Source organism: Clupea harengus, chromosome 1 (genome assembly GCF_900700415.2).
Source record: "Clupea harengus chromosome 1, Ch_v2.0.2, whole genome shotgun sequence".
NCBI lineage: Eukaryota > Metazoa > Chordata > Actinopteri > Clupeiformes > Clupeidae > Clupea > Clupea harengus.
This window is the reverse complement of record NC_045152.1, coordinates 26,635,301-26,654,328: the sequence shown is the minus strand read 5'-3', so window position 1 is coordinate 26,654,328 and position 19,028 is coordinate 26,635,301. Positions and strand designations below refer to the sequence as shown.

At 40.8% G+C, this 19,028-nt stretch overlaps 3 protein-coding genes across 3 annotated transcripts; 2 read left to right on the top strand and 1 right to left on the bottom strand.

The window, feature by feature from the left end:
* Positions 1–259: 259 nt before the first annotated feature.
* LOC105899302 (hairy/enhancer-of-split related with YRPW motif protein 1-like) lies at positions 260–2,781 on the bottom strand. Its single transcript, XM_012826466.3, has 5 exons — positions 2,410–2,781; positions 2,142–2,214; positions 1,939–2,022; positions 1,754–1,835; positions 260–1,573 (listed from the first exon to the last, which is right to left on the bottom strand). Exons 1-5 carry the CDS (start codon positions 2,493–2,495, stop codon positions 969–971), a joined length of 930 nt encoding a protein of 309 aa, XP_012681920.1. The 5' UTR covers positions 2,496–2,781; the 3' UTR covers positions 260–968.
* A 9,083-nt stretch (positions 2,782–11,864) lies between these two features.
* On the top strand, positions 11,865–13,877 carry LOC105899314 (fatty acid-binding protein, adipocyte-like). Its single transcript, XM_012826481.3, has 4 exons — positions 11,865–12,032; positions 12,261–12,436; positions 12,531–12,632; positions 13,129–13,877. Exons 1-4 carry the CDS (start codon positions 11,960–11,962, stop codon positions 13,180–13,182), a joined length of 405 nt encoding a protein of 134 aa, XP_012681935.2. The 5' UTR covers positions 11,865–11,959; the 3' UTR covers positions 13,183–13,877.
* A 2,375-nt stretch (positions 13,878–16,252) lies between these two features.
* LOC105899315 (fatty acid-binding protein, adipocyte-like) lies at positions 16,253–17,622 on the top strand. Its single transcript, XM_012826482.2, has 4 exons — positions 16,253–16,412; positions 16,608–16,783; positions 16,876–16,977; positions 17,405–17,622. The coding sequence occupies exons 1-4, from the start codon at positions 16,340–16,342 to the stop codon at positions 17,456–17,458; spliced, it is 405 nt and encodes a 134-aa protein (XP_012681936.1). The 5' UTR covers positions 16,253–16,339; the 3' UTR covers positions 17,459–17,622.
* The last annotated feature ends 1,406 nt before the right edge of the window (positions 17,623–19,028 follow it).

Sequence of the window (19,028 nt, the reverse complement as noted above, 5' to 3'; positions counted from 1 at the left end):
ACAATAAATAAAGGGGTCAGAGAACCTTTGTTAAGTATTTCCTCAACCATTTCCTGTGCTGTTCACAGAGGTCGTGTGATCAGACATACTGAATAGCAAGCCCATGAGACTGGGTCAGAACTTGCAATAGCTGTGGTGGATGTTGTCAGTCTTCTTTAAATAGTTCTGTCAAACACTAATTTATGTGCATTTATTTGCATCCATTTTGTATTTTTTTTGGTTGAATGCAAATTTGATCACAGAATGGAGATATGCTTTATACTGAAATTGACTTTATTCAGAAATATTTGAGGAGCAAAAGTTTGTCATTATGCAGTGGAGTGGTTAACCCAGAAGTGAACAACAACAATAACATTAATTTCATATAAATCATGCATTTTCTTTTTCAGTGACAGCATACAGAATTAGATATAAAATAAAATAAAATGATAACAAATCTAGCATATCTATTTACTAACTCCAACAATTTCCAGGCCTGATAGAGGCAGAACATGAAGTCCAGAGGAAAGTGTTCCAATTGTGCAGCTTACTGGATGTCAAACCTTCGCATTAACCATCAAACTTCAGATTATTATGACATTGTCATGTAAAGAATGGACATTGATCAGGCACATAGAACTTATTTTAAAAACCTGAAGGACACTAACTGGAATCAAGTGAGAGAACATAAGCCAAATTTACTTTTTATGCTAACGACTGGTCTGCTATATAAAGTGGCACCACCTTCAGCGAAGACATGAAAAACATGTTGCCCAGCCTTGTCCTTAAAGGTGCAGTCCACAATTCTCATCCAATACACTTTTTGTTGTTTCTAGCTGAAAAGATTAGTAGGAGTTCTCATTATACAATGGTCCAGCTCAGCTGTTGACCAACATCTCATCCAACGTGGGGGCTTCAGGTGGGCCCGGCATCTCTGTGAGGTTGAAGCGAGTTCATAAAGACCCAAGAGGAAGTGGAGGTGTTTGTGGTCAGAAAGCCCCTACCTCTGTTCCCCACGGCCTGTAGGGCCTCCTCACTGCAGCTGTCCCTGCTGCAGCTGGGCTCATGCTGGGGGGGAGCAAGGGGAAGGCACCCAGGCTGAGTGGAAAGGCAGAAAGTGGGGAGAGGGAGGACAGGAATGGAGGTGGAAGTTTAGCGGTCGTACAGGTGAGGAGGTTATGGCCAGATCTGCTGGGGGGTACCTGTGAGGGGCCAGACTTTGAGAGTGACGAGCTGCTCAGTCGGGACGAGAGAGAAAGATGTGCAGGGGAGGAAGAAGGGGAGCTGCCGGAGCTCTGTAACCCTGCTGGAGAAACACTCTGTCGGGTTTGCTTCAGAGGCAAGTGGAGGGGCTGATGGGGAAGATGAGCAGGCATGGGGTTCCTGAAACCAGGGGCCCATGTTGTGTGCCCGAGTCCAGAGTGCACTTCTCTCTGGGAGGCATAGCTGCTGAGATGAGACACAAGGCGGACTTGCAGAGGGTCTGAGGTGTTGAGACCTTCAATCATGCTCAGGTAACGAGCTGCCTCTGCCAAGCATTCACGGAAGCCCAGGTTCCTGTAATCCATGGCCACTGAATGGGCCTCGAAGTAACCTGTGAGGAGTAGACATGTCACTGTTAAATCTATCATCAAGTATTTGCATGTTAGACTACTTCAAATAAAAAGAGCTCTCTAAATCTACGCTGAAATAATCAGAAATACTTAAAATTTGGGACCACAAACGAATTGCCTTGTTCATGACTGATATTATCACTGTGACAAAAATAGCCCACCTTTCCCCCCAGCTGCGTGGAGGAGCTTGAGGTGATCCACAGTCATTTGTAAGATTTCAGCTTTCTCTAGTTTTGCAGAGCCCTGTGAACATTCAAGATAACTGTCAGCCTTAAAATACAATGTGGCCAGTTGCAAGTGATATTTAGGCAAAGGTTATCTTCTTCTCCCTCTCCACCGAACTCACCTGTTTCTCAAGAGCGCTTGGCACAAGTCTACGCAGTTCTGACAAGCTGCTGTTAATACGGTCACGGCGTCGTTTTTCAACTATCTGTAAAGAATAATTAAATGATTTAACAAGAAAAAACTAGATTAGGCCTACATTAAAATGTGATGTAGTTTTCCATCATCTGAACATGACATATTTGCCGATGATATAACACGACGCACCCCTCTACGGCGCTTCCTCGCGCTTCCTCCTTGAGACGTTACGGGTCGTGTATCACTTGAGAAGCAGACATTCCTGAAAAACAAACAATCAAACATACAAACAAACAAATAAAAAACAGAGTTCGGTTAGTGGTGGATATTATGACATTTTGGGCTACCTATTTTGCCTAATGATGTAGGCTTTTATATGACCCACGGGTTATTCTTCAGTAGTCTGAATTTTTGCTAAGTTTCGTGACTGTCAAATAATAAAAAAAACCTTGCATACTCATTCTCCTCAGTGCTCTCCTTTTCCACTTCAGTACTGTCATCTAGTTCGCTATCGGATGAGCTAAGGTCTTGAGCTCTCTTCATGTTGTCTTGCAAGTCCGCAAACTTCAAGTAAGTCCTGGCAAGATCGTAAGCTCCTCTGTCGCTGTTTGTGCCGCTGCTCAACAGTGGTCTGCAGTCTGGCGTTAAGTTGGGTTCCCACGGAATCACTTACAACGTATGCTCAAAGGGGCGGCGCGGGTCCCGTATAGGCTGTGAGAATCAGAACAACCAATGAAATACATAGACCACTCCGAGTGACATTGTTTATTTAAATTCTCACAGCCTCCACACCTGCATGTCCCATCGATCTGTTGGCAGTGGGAAGTGTCTTGGGGAGGCTGACGATGACAGCTGAGCTTTCTGCTAACAAATGACTTCAACAGACGACTGTTCTGAAGGCAGAGTGGGCCACTTGTTGGTCTTGTCAATTCGTTTATGTCATGTTCTAAATGTGCCCTTAGCGTATATCTCCTGGCAATATCAGACACACTATGGCAACATGCCTTTGTTGGAAAGTGTAATGTTTACTTCATCCATCACAGTTCAGCATTGAATTTAGGTCTTATATTTCTCCAGACCAGGGAGAAGTCCTGTTTTTGAGGACACTCTGCTGGCGTCTATAGTCTTTCCCTGCTCCAAACACACCTGATTAAAGTGTAATTAGAACACTCTTGAGTATAAAGTCAAGTGAGTTCTGATATTCTGACAATGCCATTCACAAGTCCATATAAGTATAGACAGTTAGTCTGTCGGCAAGCAGAGACAGATAGAAGATATTAAACGTATGGAGCCCCAGGCTCAGGACTGAGAACCCCAGGTTTAGGTTATAGGGACACAAAGCTGAAACCAGCAAAAACACAAGCTGTTTCGTCTGAGCCCTGTTTAAGCCCTAGGTGTTGGAGCTCATGCAGCCCATACCTGTTTTTCCACACTTTCCAACTGCCTGAGCAATTATGGGCCGAGGAAATGCCAAAATCTGTGGAAAAAATGTAAGAATCCCCTGACTGCTCTTCAGCATGTCTGCAGTGTTCCAACTGCTTACTCCTCAAAAGCCCAAGCCCCATGTCACTCCTTCCTCATAACGTAGAAAGATCATTCATTTTTGTCTAATAGGCCTACTGTTGTATTTGTTGCACCCTCTTCTCTTTACTATATTAATGTCCTTTGGACTTTCTGTAGTGCAAAATCTATTTCTATCAGACCTTTTGGTACAGTACTAATAGAAATGAAGAGAAGGCCATACTGTAAATACAGGGGTTGTAGTATTATTATGGAGACAGTTGCTTGGGGTGAGTAGTAATCTTGGCATGTGCCGACTACCTTCCCTTGTCTTCCCCCGGGCTTCCTTGTGTCTAATAAGTGAGTGTTTGTGTGTGGGTGTGCATACACGTGTGCAACCGTGTGTGTGTGTCCAGAAGGGACTGTTTCCCACAGACCTTATCTAATTCTGGGGTAACTCAATCTCCGTGTGAGTCGTCCCCAGTGACTGTTCTTCCCCCATAGACTACCCCCTCCCTCCCCCAGTCTGTAGGAGTGTGTGCGCGTATGTTTGCCACTGGTGCCGCATGCTGGCCTTGTCACTCTCAGCCTCACTTAAAAGCAAACACACACACGCGCAGACACACACACACACACACACACACACACACACACAAACACACACACACACACACAAACCAGCAAATACACAAATACTTTTCTATCATTCCCTCTCCCCTCCAAGGAGTGATTTACTGAGTGACAGCAGTAACAGTAGCAGCTTGCATGCCTCAGTGCATCCTGTGTGCACACATCCTAACATCTTATACTTGTCTGTCAAAACCACTTGGAGTGGGGAAGTATGTACTGGTATGTGTGCGTGTGTGTGTGCATGTGTGTGCGTAGGTGTGTGTGTGTGTGTGTGTGTATTTGTTATGAGGAATTATATTTCTTTTGCCCTTCCATATTTTATGTGTTTTCTGTCTGTATTTATGAATGGGTATACATGTGTATACTGGAAAACATGAGCATCAGTGCAATTATCTCATATTTCTAGACAGTGATGCCTCTCAGTAACTGTGCCAAAATAGAGGAATGCTGTCTGAAGGTCCCAGATGACTGATTGAGTGCCTCTTTGCAAGTCTGTGTGCCGTTGTGTGACTGCAGATATAAATTATCCTTGACCTGTGTGTGAGCATTTGTAAAACCATACAGATGGCCTTAAATCATTTGCATTGTCAATATACCTAAGATCTCTGTTTTAGTTTGGTAACATACTCATTCAGAAATTGTCTCCAGTCATTTATACTATTCCTGCAAATGCACATATGTCCCAGCACTTCCTGTTTATACCAATAGGCATGTCAGTGATCAGAGTCCAGATTTAAGGTGTGGAAAAGTATTAAGCCCACCCACAGAGCTTTCCTGGAGTTCCTCTGGGCATACACACTTACACCACACACACACACACACACACACACACACACACACACACACACACACACACACACACACACACACACATACACACACACACAGAGATTCTGTGTGCTGAGAGAATGGCTCTGGTATTTAAACTACACCCATGTACCACTGGAGCCTGAGGAATGAGGTCTCGTCTCTGAGTATCCATTCAAAGGTCTTATCCCTCCAACCAGCATTTCCTGGTTCTGCTGCTTCCAGTGTTGCTGGTGCTTAGTGGAGTTCCTTGGTTTGTGTTTCAACAGGATCAAGAGTACACGCTACTGAAATAGTCTGTGTTTCAGATTGGTGGCTACAGGGACAATTGATTTACTTCAGAAAAATGACAAATTACCTTGGGAGTGGGATGTTGCCCTGTTACCTGCAGAGCAGTTGGCATATCATTGTATAGTAACCTAGATTCACCAGTCACATCAATTTCATTTTATGCTATAATACTATTAGTATTACAATGCTTACACCCAGTAGATGCTTTTTATTTGGTTTTTGTCTCTCAAAGGGAAACTGCAGATTTTTTTAACCTGGGCCCTATTTTCTCCTCTTTTTAGGTCCAAATTCTTACTAGGGACAACAGAGATCGAAATTGTTCCAGTACTAAGTTAGAACGCTATAACTGGCAACTGCAAAATGGCTATGTAATCACATGTATTAAAATAAGTCTCTGACATTATGGTAAGAATCCCTACAGAGATACGCCTGTTTCTGCTTACTTCAATAACTGTAAAGAAACTTTGGAAAAAAACTACTGTGGAAGTTTGTGTAGTTTAAGTTTCAATTTCTGTAGAAAAAGGTTTACTTTGACATGGATGCATGCCCCATAGGATTACATTGTATAGCCGTTTTGTGGTTGCCAGTTATAATGTTCTAACTCAATACTGGACCAATTTTTTTTTGTCCTTAGTACACATTTTCCCTTTAATACTGCTAGAATGTACAGGTTGCTTGCTCGGTTGAATGAAATAGAACATGAGACAGAAAGAATGAGTATTTGAGAGAGAGGAAGTATGAAAGGCGATGAATGACTGAGTGAGTGTATGTGTGTGCTGAGAACAGCACTTTCCCATGGTGTCAAGGGGTCAGAGGGGCACTACACAATTGCCGTGGCAGTTGCTGTTTCACACAAGAATCCCACTCCACCAAAGAGAAGTATGAAGGGGCACACTGTGTGTCTGAGAGAGGCGAGAGAGAGAGAGAGAGAGAGAGAGAGAGTGTGTGTGTGTGTGTGTGTGTGTGTGTGTGTGTGTGTGTGTGTGTGTGTGTGTGTGTGAGAGAGAGAGAAAGTGTGTGTGTGTGTGTGTGTGTGTGAGAGAGAGAGAGAGAGTGTGTGTGTGTCTGAGAGAGGCGAGAGAGAGAGTGTGTGTGTGTGTGAGAGAGAGAGATTCTCTGTGTGGGTGTGTGCTGCACTTCCTCAGGGCTATGTTCATCTCTTGCACCATTTACTCCCGAAGCACTAATTGGGGAACAATGGACATCTCTATCAGAGACTGACAGAGAGAGAAAGGGGGGAGAGAGGAAGGTCATGACCAGGAAGGGCACAAAGACAGAGAAAGATGGAGAAGGAGAACACAAACACTTTAAGAAAGGCTGAGTTCTTTCACACCTTAAGTTTAAGTGGTGTCATAAAATAATTGATTGTACTGTTTTTCTGTCAACTTTTGACCCTGTGTTTGCTCCCCCTTTCATCTTCATCTCTCACTACCTTCATCATTTAAAGGTGCAGTCTTTTATTATAAGCCATTACACTGTTGTGGAATTCCACTAAATTCTACTCACTGTGTGTGTGTGTGTGTGTGTGTGTGTGTGTGTGTGTGTGTGTGTGTGTGTGTGTGTGTGTGTGTGTGTGTGTGTGTGTGTGTGTGTGCCTATAGGCTCTGGTAATGGGAAATAAACAAAATGCTCGGACCAAGCCATACACGATTCCAGCCAATCAACACGTTGCTTCAGAAGCATGGTAAGGAGGTGTGTAATTTGATTGCCTGTTGAGCTCAAATATGAACCACTTTTAGCCAGGATTGTAGACTGCACCTTTAACCACCAAAAGCCAGTAAAAGTGTATTTATTACTTGAGGAACAAAGGCAAATGCATGAGTGAAAGAGGTATATGTTTGAGGCAGTATGTCCTCCGGGCACCAGATGACCTGTAATTGGTTACTTGTCAAATCTGTTTCCATTGGACCACAGATTCTGACTGATGACATGTCACAGCCATGCTATGTGTATGAGAGTGAGAGTGCAGCCCCCTACTGGTCCTGGGGATGGAGGCCGGGAGCCATGGAATGTATTTCCACTGATTATTATTATTAGTAGTAATATCAGTAGTAGTAGTAGTGATTATTATCATATTATATACTGCACATTTGTCACAATCAGTGCACTACAGAGGTAATCAAAGGCAGAATTTTAGCACCCACAAAATAAATAGAATAGCAAATAGTGGGTATGGGTAGCAGAACACACACTAGGAGTCCAAACTTAGATTTGGGTTATGTCTTTGATCATCATTTGAAATGGTAGCTGAAAACCAATCTGAATGTTTAGTATATTTTAGTATTAAGTTTAGCTGAAGAATTTCTACTGAACCCATATATTAAATACATCTCAAGCCCATTAAAACAACAAAATATTTCTACAATTCCAAATCAGAAAAAGTTGGGACGGTATGTTAAATTAAAATTAAAACTGAAAACAGTGATTTGTAAATTCTCTTTGACCTGATTTACATTGAAAACAATACAACAGCATATTATTTGATGTTTTACCTCATGAATTTTATTGTTTTTTCAAAATAAACACTTAATTCAATTTTGATTCTTGCAACATATTCCAAAAAAAGTTGGGACAGTAAAGCATTTACAACTTTGTAATGTTGCCATTCCTTTTCACAACACTAAAGATGTTTAGGGACTGAAGACACCAAGTGATGAAGCGTTTCAGGTGTAACTTTATCCCATTCTTCCTGCAACCAAGTCTTAAGGTGTGCAACGGTACGGGGTCTTCGTTGTCGCATTTTGTGTTTCAAAATACACCACACATCCTCTATTGGGGACAAGTCAGGACTGCAGGCAGTCCAGTCAGCACCCGCACACTCTTCTTCCTCAGCCATGCCTTTGAAATGTGTGCAGAATGTGGTTTTGCATTGTCTTGTTGAAATATGCATGGGTGTCCCTGGAAAGGATATCTTCTTGAAGGCAGCATACGTTGCTCCAAAATCTCTATGCACTTTTCGGCATTAATGGTGACATCACAGAAGTCTAAGTGACCTTTGCCAAGGGCACTGACACAACCCCTGAAAGACCCTGGCCTTTGGACTTGTTACTGGTAACAGTCTGGATGGTCCTTTTCTTTTTTTGGATCACACAGCGTCCATTTCTTCCAAAAAAGACCTGAAATACTGATTCGTCTGACCACAATACATGTTTCCACTGTGTGATTGTCCATCCCAGATACCTCCGAGCCCAGAAAAGTCAACAGCGCTTCTGGACACGGTTAACATAAGGTTTTGGCACAGTAAAGTTTTAACTGGCATTTGTGGATGTAACTACATATTGTAGTGCTTGACAAAGATTTGCCAAAGTAATCCTGAGCCCATGTGGTTATATCGCTTACCGTAGATGAATGACGGTTCTTGATGCAGTGCCGTCTGAGGGATTGGAGATTACGGTTATTCATTTTAGGCTTTCGCCCTTGCCCTTTACGCACTGAAATTCCTCCAGATTCCTTGAATCTTTTAATTATGTTATGCACCGTGGAGGGTGAAATATCCAAATCCCTTCTTTCTTTGAGAAACATTGTTTTTAAACATTTCAATAATTTGCTCACGCATTTGTTGGCAAACTTGTGATCCTCAGCCCATCTTTGCTCCTAAAGGACTAGGCCTTTCCTGGATGCTGCTTTTGAACCAAATCATGATTACAATGACCTGTTGTGTCAGGGTTTTCAGGAAAGGACCCAATCGCAGACCAGATGCACAGAGTTCAGGTTTTAATTTAAAAAAAGGGTAAAGCACAGAAGATCAAAAGGCAAAAACTAAGAAATCCCAAAACACAGAAACACAGAAGACTCCAACTTAGGAGTCCAAAAACAGGCAGGGCAAAAAACATCAAAACACGGAAGCAGGGCAGAGAAAGAATAGGCCTACGGGTAAGAATACAGATAACCAGATTCTCTCAACATGCTAAAACTGTCGAACCCACGCGAAACCCAAGACAGACTGAACTTAAATACCAAAGGGGGAACTAGACAACCAGACACAGGAGAAACCAACCAGGCAAACAAACAGGGTGATTAACAACGCAGGTGTGGTAGGTGACGGAAAAAAAAGTGAGGGCAGGTGGGGGCGGAGTTTCAGGACAAAGACAGAAAACACATGGCATGACAAAACAAACACAAGAAGCACATGACAAAATAAACAAACAGTGGAAAGCACACGTCAGGAACAAGGAAACACAAAGACACAGCAGGATCCTGACATGTTGACATCAGTTTCAAATCACATAGGCCTAATTTTTTAATTATTCTACCTCATTACTACCCCTAAATTGCCCCCGTCCCAACTTTTTCTGGAATGTGTTGCAGGCCTGAATGGCAGGAATGGATTTATATTTACAAATCAAATGAAGTTGACCAGACATAACATGAAATATCTTGTGTTCATACTGTCTGCAATGAAATACAAGTCAAGGTACATTTATAAATCACTGCTTTCTTTTTTTATTTGCATTTTCTATACCGTCCCAACTTTTTCTGATTTGGGGTTGTATATATTTGGTAGACTTTTCCAAAAGCCTTTTGCTTCCATTATTTATTATTGGTCAGACACTGGGGATATATAGGGATACACCCAACCCAACCAGAGTGGTCCCCTTGATTCACACACAAGTGTGAAAGAGGAATGGGAAATACTGATACTGCTCTTGTCATTTTAGAGGATTATATCAATGTTTATTTATATTTTAAATGTGCTAATATACTCAGCATGTATTTGTATTTAAAATTGTACTGTACCTTATATAGTATTCGTCCACACAGTTTGAAGTTGTGGGGATTTAGATGATTCAGCTGATATGTTAAATCAATAATACACACCTACTCTGTTTGCAGTGGCATGCGTGCATGTTCCACTAGTCCAAAGTTAAACATGTGAAGACCTGCTTCTAGAAGCAATATAAGCATTTTTTGCCGAACGTCAGACTCCACACAATCTCTTCACTGTGTGGTATGCACACAATATAACTGCCTGACAGTGATACCCATCACTTTGGTTTACAATTTACTGTTTGGCTAGTACAACTGAATCGTGTTAATGTTTTAATTGTTCATTATATAGCCCAGGCGAATAGTAGAGACATTTAGTCTCAGAGCAACCACTATCTGGCTGCTACAAGAAGTAGGTAAATAAATGTATGTGCATTCACTAAGGTGCGACTTCTGTGTCTGATATTTGACTTGCATTTGTTTTTTCTGCTGCCCTTAAACTCAGGTGTGTCAGTACGCCAGTGGGGAGCACTCAGTAATGACTCTTTGAAAGTCTTATTTGTTACAGAAAACACTCAAGACCACATAGTGTGAGAATAATGATTTTGCTTCTCCCACAATCAGTATGCACGTACCGTAGTTGAATTTCCTGACATGTCTCTACACATGCATGAGGGTACTTTGTATTTGGTGTTTTGCAGGTATTTTTCATGGGCAAAGAAATAAAAAGAGAAACACAAGGCTTAGATTGCACATGCATATTGGAGTTTGGTGGAGTGTATTTCATCATGCCTTGAAAATTGCAAGTGCTATAAGTCAAACAAAAATGTTATTAACAATTTCACAGAAAGTTGTATTAAATAACTTCTATATGTGGCTATTTGAAGGTTGAAAAGACACTCAAACAATCAGAATGCAGGTTCTTGTGGATGTAAGGGTTTGGGTATTTCTCCTCAATGCAAGTAAAACAGAATTTAATATTGAATGTTGCATGAACATGGTTTTGGAAAGATCATGGACATCTGACAGGCATGTCCTGAATTAAAAATGTCCATTTCAGAGGTCAGTGTCTCCCTGACTTCACTCTAGAATGCTCACATGCAATCCATTCTGCATTCTTACATGCTTGTAGTACAATAGTTAGAGATGGGCAGTATTTCAATTACTTGTATTTGAAATACGTATTTCAATGACTTTTGAGTATTTTGTACTTTGTATTTGATAGGGCCAAAAAAATCTAACGTAACAAAATACGTAAAAACGTAAACAACTAAATACTTTAGAGTGGAGTAATTTAAAATACTCAAAATACTTTCTCCAGTGTTGTAGCGAATGGAGAGCGTGGTCACCCCAAAAATGTTTGGGAACCACTGCCTTACGCCACTGACAAGGGCCCGTCATAATAGCCTGCACCTGGGCCCATCTCTGACAGTAGTACTAGTACAGTAGGACTCATATGAGTCACACAGGTCTCCCAAATAGTTATTTTGTGCAAACACAATGGTTATTGCATAATGTAATTTGCAACTGCATGTTGTAACTTGCATTTAGTGATTCCTGCATTTGAAATGTAGCGAAGCCTACTATACTGGATATAAGTCTATGAATCTATGCAAGTCAAATCTCCCATAAAAGCTGCTTTTAACAGTGAAATTAAAATATGGTCAGTCATATTTGATTACAATGTTTGCATTAACCTATGCTTTAAATCGGAGTTAATCAGCATCTGATGTTTACATTTTGAGAAACAAATCATAGAGAAACGCAGTCACGTGTTCATTGAATCTTGTCAGACAAGGGAATCTTCACATCAAAATGTAGGACAAATGACCACGCTGTTGTAAACTAGACTTTAGGTGCCCATGCCCTATCAGAACATCTCCCAAGTCTCCTCCTCCTCGTTGTCTGAGCCTATGAAATCTTTGAAACCGCGTTTTATTGAATTGATTGGTTTGTACCGCTTAGAACATGTAGAAGCCTCTTTAAATTCAGGCGTGGCACTGTGAAGAAGTACTCTGAAGCCAGGAACGTTATAAGGACTGTATCTTTCGAAGTTGACTTCCTTCAGCAAAATGGTTGAACAATTTGTTGGAACGTGGAAACTGACAAGCAGTGATAATTTTGATGAATACATGAAGGCGATAGGTAAGACAGCAAATGGGTGGTTTTATATTGGTTGCCTGTTGGTCTGGAATTGTATTGGTGACGAGTAGTACCGTTACTATATTTCCCACAGCTTCTAATGTTTGTAACGTTAGCCATGCTCAGTCAACGGCCTCGCTTTAGCTAGTTAAAGACACAGCTAGCATTGAAACATGTTGTCTATTGTCTCGTGGCAAGCAGGTGCAGTTACTGTGTTTTTTTTTCTTCTAGGTGTGGGTTTTGCCACCCGCCAGATGGGGAACCTCGTCAAGCCAAACCTGGTGTTAAGCGTGGACGACCAGGGAGTCGTCTCCTTAAAATCTCAAAGCACGTTCAAGACGGTTGAAATCAAATTCAAGTTGGACGAGGAGTTTGATGAAACGACTGCCGATGACCGACGAACAAAGGTGAGTTTATCCAGCGTTATGTTAACGTCGCCCCATAACATATGGCCTCATGGTGCTCTTTGACAACATTCTGAAACCGTGCTTTCCTTAATAGACGGTGATTACTTTGGAAAACGGAAAACTTGTGCAGAAACAGTCATGGGATGGCAAGGAAACGACGATAGAACGAGATCTTCAAGATGGAAAACTCATTGCGGTAAGCTAGCCACTCTGTTAAAATGACTTGACCTAATAGCTAAGTGGGTTTTTTTTTTTGTTTTTTTTTTTTCAATTGTCAAACTCATGCCCAGGATTTCATTTCCTATGGTTCTTTGAAAGTATAACTCGCTGGTAAGCAATGCAGACCATCGATCATTTGCACAGATTGTTTGCAGCCTTGCAGGAGGGTGGGGTGGTGTGGCTAACGCTGACATGGGAAAGTGCAAGCCTGCACCTTTGGTTGCACTCACTCTTGGCATCGATGCTCTTGATTACTCACTCGGCTTGGCTTTAAATGCAAGCTGTGACTGCAGTCATGACGCAAAATGCGCGGGCCTAGCCCATGCTGGGGGGTGAAGCATGATCTAAATCATTAATGGACGGTTATGTCCTTGGGCATTTTTGCTTTTCAATTTGTCATTTTAATAATTGTCTTATGAACATTCAAATCAGATGGAATCTCGTGTTTTAACAAATTATGTTTTCCCTTACAGAAATGCATAATGAACGATGTGGTGTCTGTGAGGACCTATGAACGGGAGGCGTGATCCATTCATTTGTTTTTAGTACTGCCACACGACGTGTCCAGTTCCATGTTTTTGGTTGGCAATGTAAATTGGATAAACATGAAGTTCGCTTATGGGACCATGAATGTGTGCTATGTAACGCATTGTGCTTTAATTAAAAATGTCCTTTTCTGAGTAATTTGAAATGTCACTTTTTAATTTGTATGTTTTTGGTTATCCACTGCTAAGACAAACATTTGGTGACCTTTGTAATAGGCCTATATAACGCACACACACGCTTAAAGTAAACTTGTTTGTTGGACCAACACAAACAATTTGCCCACTTTTTTTTCTTTTTTTTTTTTCAGCGCAACTGTTTTTGGTATCAGTTATGTCTGAAAGGTTGATTTCAGATATTTTGAAAATGCTGAATATTTGAATAATTTTGAATAATGAATGTATGTTTGTCCTGTATTACCAAACTTGAGATGGGAGGTATGAAGTCAAAATCTATTCAGTAGTGTCTAAAGTTCAATCTGAGGGAGTTTTCTGTCCTCCATTCCCCCTATCTGATTGTGAGGGCTGTGTGGAAACACATGAGCTGGCAAAGATGACCGCTTGTGGGACTCATTGATCTTTTCAAATTTTGCAAGGTCTCTGGCAAGGAGCTTCTGGGGGAAAGATCTACTGCTAAACCATGAAGCCGAAATGCTTAAATAAAGAGGGGTTGTGCCTGATTCCAGGACTGTACTTTGATCTCAATCAATGACTGTATATAGTGTCTGTGTACAGAGTCTTAAATTTACAGTTGATCTCAAACAAACAGTTTGGGCTGATCACATACAGGAGGGCCAGCCTGTAACATTGCAACAGATGTCAAGTTTATTGGCAACACATTCAGCTTGAGTTTGTTCATAATACACTGAGCAATATCCAGAGGGCATATTCTAAATACCCGACAGCAGCGAACACATTTTCTACTGATTTGCAGCGGTCAGAAACTCAGTTCTGTATAGTCCAGGAACAGATGAACCAGATGTTACTATTCAAAAGATGATAAAGTGGCAGAAAAAAATGACATCCATGATTGTGAAAAACTAACAGCAGTCCCATTGGTATCCAGAATGATATTCTGTTTTCTAAGTCAGAGTATGATCAGAAGTGTAATCCCATATTCACTGAGGCCTCACTGGACCACAGGAGCAGCAAGTGAATGTATCGACCAGCAAGACAGCAGGCCAGGACTGAAAATCCAACACAAGCTCCCCACATGTTCTTTCCTGTTCTTACATGTTCTTACCCTCTCTCTAACATTTGCCTCGTCCCACACTTCCAACTCTTCAGAATCAAAGTAGGGTTCCACATACGATTTTATTTGCTTGTGTTTTGCCAAAAAAGAAACAAGTTATATATGCAAAGGATAGAAAGACAAATATATATATACCACAAAAGAGACATAAATGTAGACTTTAAAGTCAAATTGGTGAATGTGGCTGCTTTGTGAGGTTCTGTGTCTTGTTCAGCCTGTTACTGTCCCTCTGTGACACTGATAGTGCATTGATGTTATGGTAGGAGAGGAGGAGTCTCTTGTGTAAGGACCCAAGCCCCTGCTGTGGTGGGGGAGCTGGAGTTGACTGCTGGGGTCATGGGGGATGGTGTCAGGACTGCCTCTTTGTCCTATGAATAGACAATACAACTCACATAGCCAGCTAGATAGGTCTACAGATAATTGGCAGCAGTCCCCATTTGCCAGCAGTGGGGCAGTTTGTGAAAAATGTCAGTTTATTAGATCTTTTCAGAAAAGATTGTGAAACTTTTCAGCTTGGCTTATATTTGAACTGAATCTCTCAAATAACAGAGCTCCCACTGCAACAACGTACCAGCCTGTCCTTGTAAACCATACTTATTACACACAAAGTCCACCCATAGCTTTCCAGGAACTCCACCAACCCCTATTCCTATTATTACCAAACACAGTCACTTTTATTCAGTTATCAATAACATAACACTCTTTGCAAAACAGTGCATACTCTTCTACTCTACTCTTAATAGAGTCATTGATTACTTGTGACTTTTTAAAGCACTGCAGGTCAAGGGTTCTAGCAAGGATAGCAATTGTAAGTAGAGTAAAGGATTATGATTTTCATGAACTGTGGACAGAAGTGAATTTGCAGCTGAGTACTGTGCAGGTCATCAAGTTAATCCTCTTCTGTGTAAATATATTGTATTGTATAGTTAAATATACTGTCTACACACACCTTGTGCCTACATGAGTTGAAAACAAACATGCTTATGTTGCACAAAAGTTACAGGACTGTAGTTGTATATCTCCTGCAACAAGAGTTTTTTGCAAAATACTCTTGTGCAGAGTATATACCATACCATATATATAACACCAAGCCAAAGCCCACCAAATATGCCATTGATTGAGCAATGATATGAATAATGTGCGTCCCATTTGACAAGTGATATATTTATGCAGTGACTCATTGTGCAAGAGACGACTAGCTCACATTTTTGTGTATTATTGGCTGCGAGAAAATGAAGCGCAGACAGGAAGGTGAGAAATCTTTCGTGAAAAACTAAATTAAACTTTACGGAGAAATCCAAGACTACTGGAGATGTTCATGATATACAGTGCCATCTAGTGGTTTCTTTTGGGAGGCCTACGGTGTAGGCAACGTCTTCGACTGTACGACGTTTAACATTTTAAAGTTGATTTTCAGTCATAGGTCTACTCTACACCATTATGTGTTTTGCTAATAGCACAGTTTTTGCACCTCATATGGAGTCAAATTTGACGCAGTCAGGATATATCAATTACCCAGTAATTGCATTTTGCAGTAGGCTATACCCATTTACAGGCTTAAGTAATCAAACTGTCTTTGAAAAACAAGGTTTGCTTTGTTCTTTTTCAGCGAACTCGTTCCTGTAGGTAAGCCCACTGCATCAGAATTTTCTCGTTTGAAACAGTGCACAATGCCTCACGGATTTTATGTGGACGCGCACCCTTAATCTCCTCATTCTTTGCGCCTATGAAATCATTTGATACTGCCTTTTATTGAACTGATTGGTTTGCAAAAGTTGACACGTGTGTTGTAGGTCTCTTTAAATGTATGCATCGCAAGTAGTTAACTGTTCGTACATCGCGGAAGGTGGTCAGCTGTATTAACACAAATACCCAAGGGCCTATATCAAAATGGTTGAACAGTTTGTAGGAACATGGGCAATGACCAGCAGTGAGAATTTTGACGAATACATGAAGGCAGTAGGTAAGATCAGCTCACTAAAGACAATGACCATAATGTTGTTTTGTGGTTAAAATTCAAATTAATTTCAGTGTGCTCACAAAGCTATATGTGCATAGTACATTTATTCTAGAATCCAAGGCCTTGGTTGCAGTAGATTTATTGTTAGAATTGTACATTAATGGAAATTATGATTATAAAGTCACCTTTTGAAAACAGGTATGAGCTTTGCTACTCGCCAAATGGGAAACTTGGTCAAGCCGAGTCTACTTATCAGTGTGGACGACCAGGGAGTCATATCTATAAAGGGTAAAAGCACATTCAAGACCACAGAGATCAAATTCAAATTGAATGAAGAATTTGATGAAATCACTACAGATGACAGACAGACTAAGGTGAGTGCTTAAAGGATAACCTTTGATGTAGCTCATTAAAATGCCATGTTACTTCATAGCTTTAATACAGAATACTATGCTGTCTTTCTCAGACTGTGATTACCTTGGAAAATGGTAAACTTCTGCATAAACAGAAGTGGGATGGCAAGGAAACCACAGTTGAAAGAGACTTGCAGGATGGAAAACTGGTTGCGGTAAGCCATAGAACGTTTCTGAACAATCCTGGGATTTGTCCTCATCATGTTGAGCATTTAATGATTAACGTGACGAATAGTGAAAATATACACATGGTCACTACAAGAGCCGTTAATGTGCTGTGGTCAGTTTAGCTGAAAAAGCAGGTAAATCTTTTGCGTATCCCAGGAATGTAATGAAAGAATGTAGCCTACTAATCCTATGAAAGCTGTGCTTGCATGTTTTCTTGACCCAGAATTAATAGCTCTGTTGCTATAGTGGAGTTGCTGTAAAAACCAACCCTAAAGTTCTGTCTAAAATGTCATCCATTTTTGTATGTCTAGAATGGACAGCCTTTTGCCAACATTAGTCAAGTATTCTGCCCAAAATCTAAGTGACTGCAAGCCCAATCATTTCAACACTGCTGTATCTAACTTTTTTTTCCAGAAATGTGTCATGAATGATGTGGTGGCTGTGCGGATCTATGAACGGGAGGCATGATCCTAGATGTCCTTTCCTGTTGCCCTGTCGATTATTTTCGTTCCAGCAACCAAGACTCTGCTTTTACTTGGTTACATTAAAGAAAAAAAATTCAACCTTAGTTTCCAAGAAATGTTCCCCTTGTGAAACTAGAATAAAGTTAATAAAAAAACGGAAAAAAAGAACGTTTTCTGTTTGTTGCTTAATTGCGCAAAAGTATTTCCACAGTCGTCCACTGCATCATATCATAATCTCACAACACTTGTTTAGTTTCCAACATGTTGCATCTGAGAGTTCTCTTTGCAATAGGTTTATAACAGTGGTAGGTTAAAGCATTCAGGTCATAACTTTGCTCTGGAACAATGTAGCAGCATTTACAATCTGTCATATACATTGACTTTGAAAAAACCCTTGCTGGTTCAGATAAAAACACAGTGTTTACAATATCTTAACTGTTACACCACATCAAGTAAAACTTGTTATGTCATGCCAAAAGTCATGCCACTCTATAAAGCTCAATAGGAAAGAAATGCACTGCATTTGAGCCCAGTGCTCTATTGAAAGCATGTATTGTGTAAGCATTGGCTCTAGAGGATTAACACAATTTCTGCGTTACTGGCCGGGTTACCAGTCCAAATACAGAACAGTTATTTCCCCCACAGAGGGTGGAACAGTTGAATTTAAACTTAAAATCTTACCTCAGAATTACTTTGCCATATTTAATAAAAGAGTCCAAGACATTGGTGAAATCTCCAAAACAATGGACTAAAGAAATAGCGATACTGCTCATTTGGTTGAGTCAAATTAGGATTTTGCCAAGACCTTTCATTAATTCATTCAGCTTCCTTCAATATTTATTAAAATCCCTATACTCCAACACATAAGGGTCATACAGGGTCCTTAGTTCCCGGACCAGCAGGTTCAGGAACAGCTTCTTCCCTGCGGCTGTCACCCTGCTGAACTCTGCACCACGGTGACAGCCCCCCCTGGTTACCCCCCCCCCCCCCCCCCCCCCCCCACACACACACCTCCTCCAGTGACTGTACTTTCCCCCCTCCACCCTGGCCTGGACTGCCACACACCCTCCTCCAGCCACATTTGCACATTTTTTTTTATATATTTATATCTATTTATATACATATCTTGTCCATAGTGTATTCATCATTCTTATATCATACCAAACCTCTTAACTTTCTTTGTATATAACATTACTACTACCATTTCATTTTCATTTAATTTACTTTTATCTTCATTTACTTCCATCACTTGTACTTACATATACTTATATCATATCTGCACTACCTACTTCTATTGCTGCTAGTCTCACCACTGTTATACTATCAATACTGTTCATACACCACATCTTATTTCATACTGTATATATCTTATCTATTTACATATTACCACTATACATACAGTATGCACATACTCTGCACTTTACTGCTTTTTTGCACTTCTGGTTAGATACTTAACTGCATTTCGTTGTCTCAGTACTTGAACTCAGTGCAATGACAATCAAGTTGAATCTAATCTAATCTAATCAGATGGCATCACTGACATATGAGCCACTTGCTGTGGTGTGCTGACTGTT

Bases quoted from the DNA above. Each gene is read 5' to 3' on its own strand.
- LOC105899302 (XM_012826466.3), bottom strand. From the start codon at position 2,495: ATGAAGAGAGCTCAAGACCTTAGCTCATCCGATAGCGAACTAGATGAC. The intron at 2,215-2,409 runs GTATGCAAGGTT...TTTGTTTTTCAG, and splicing joins GAGAGCACTGAGGAGAATGA to GAATGTCTGCTTCTCAAGTG. The intron at 2,023-2,141 runs GTGCGTCGTGTT...TATTCTTTACAG, and splicing joins CGAGGAAGCGCCGTAGAGGG to ATAGTTGAAAAACGACGCCG.
- LOC105899314 (XM_012826481.3), top strand. From the start codon at position 11,960: ATGGTTGAACAATTTGTTGGAACGTGGAAACTGACAAGCAGTGATAAT. The intron at 12,033-12,260 runs GTAAGACAGCAA...TTTTTCTTCTAG, and splicing joins TGAATACATGAAGGCGATAG to GTGTGGGTTTTGCCACCCGC. The intron at 12,633-13,128 runs GTAAGCTAGCCA...TTTCCCTTACAG, and splicing joins AAGATGGAAAACTCATTGCG to AAATGCATAATGAACGATGT.
- LOC105899315 (XM_012826482.2), top strand. From the start codon at position 16,340: ATGGTTGAACAGTTTGTAGGAACATGGGCAATGACCAGCAGTGAGAAT. The intron at 16,413-16,607 runs GTAAGATCAGCT...TTTTGAAAACAG, and splicing joins CGAATACATGAAGGCAGTAG to GTATGAGCTTTGCTACTCGC. The intron at 16,784-16,875 runs GTGAGTGCTTAA...TGTCTTTCTCAG, and splicing joins CAGATGACAGACAGACTAAG to ACTGTGATTACCTTGGAAAA.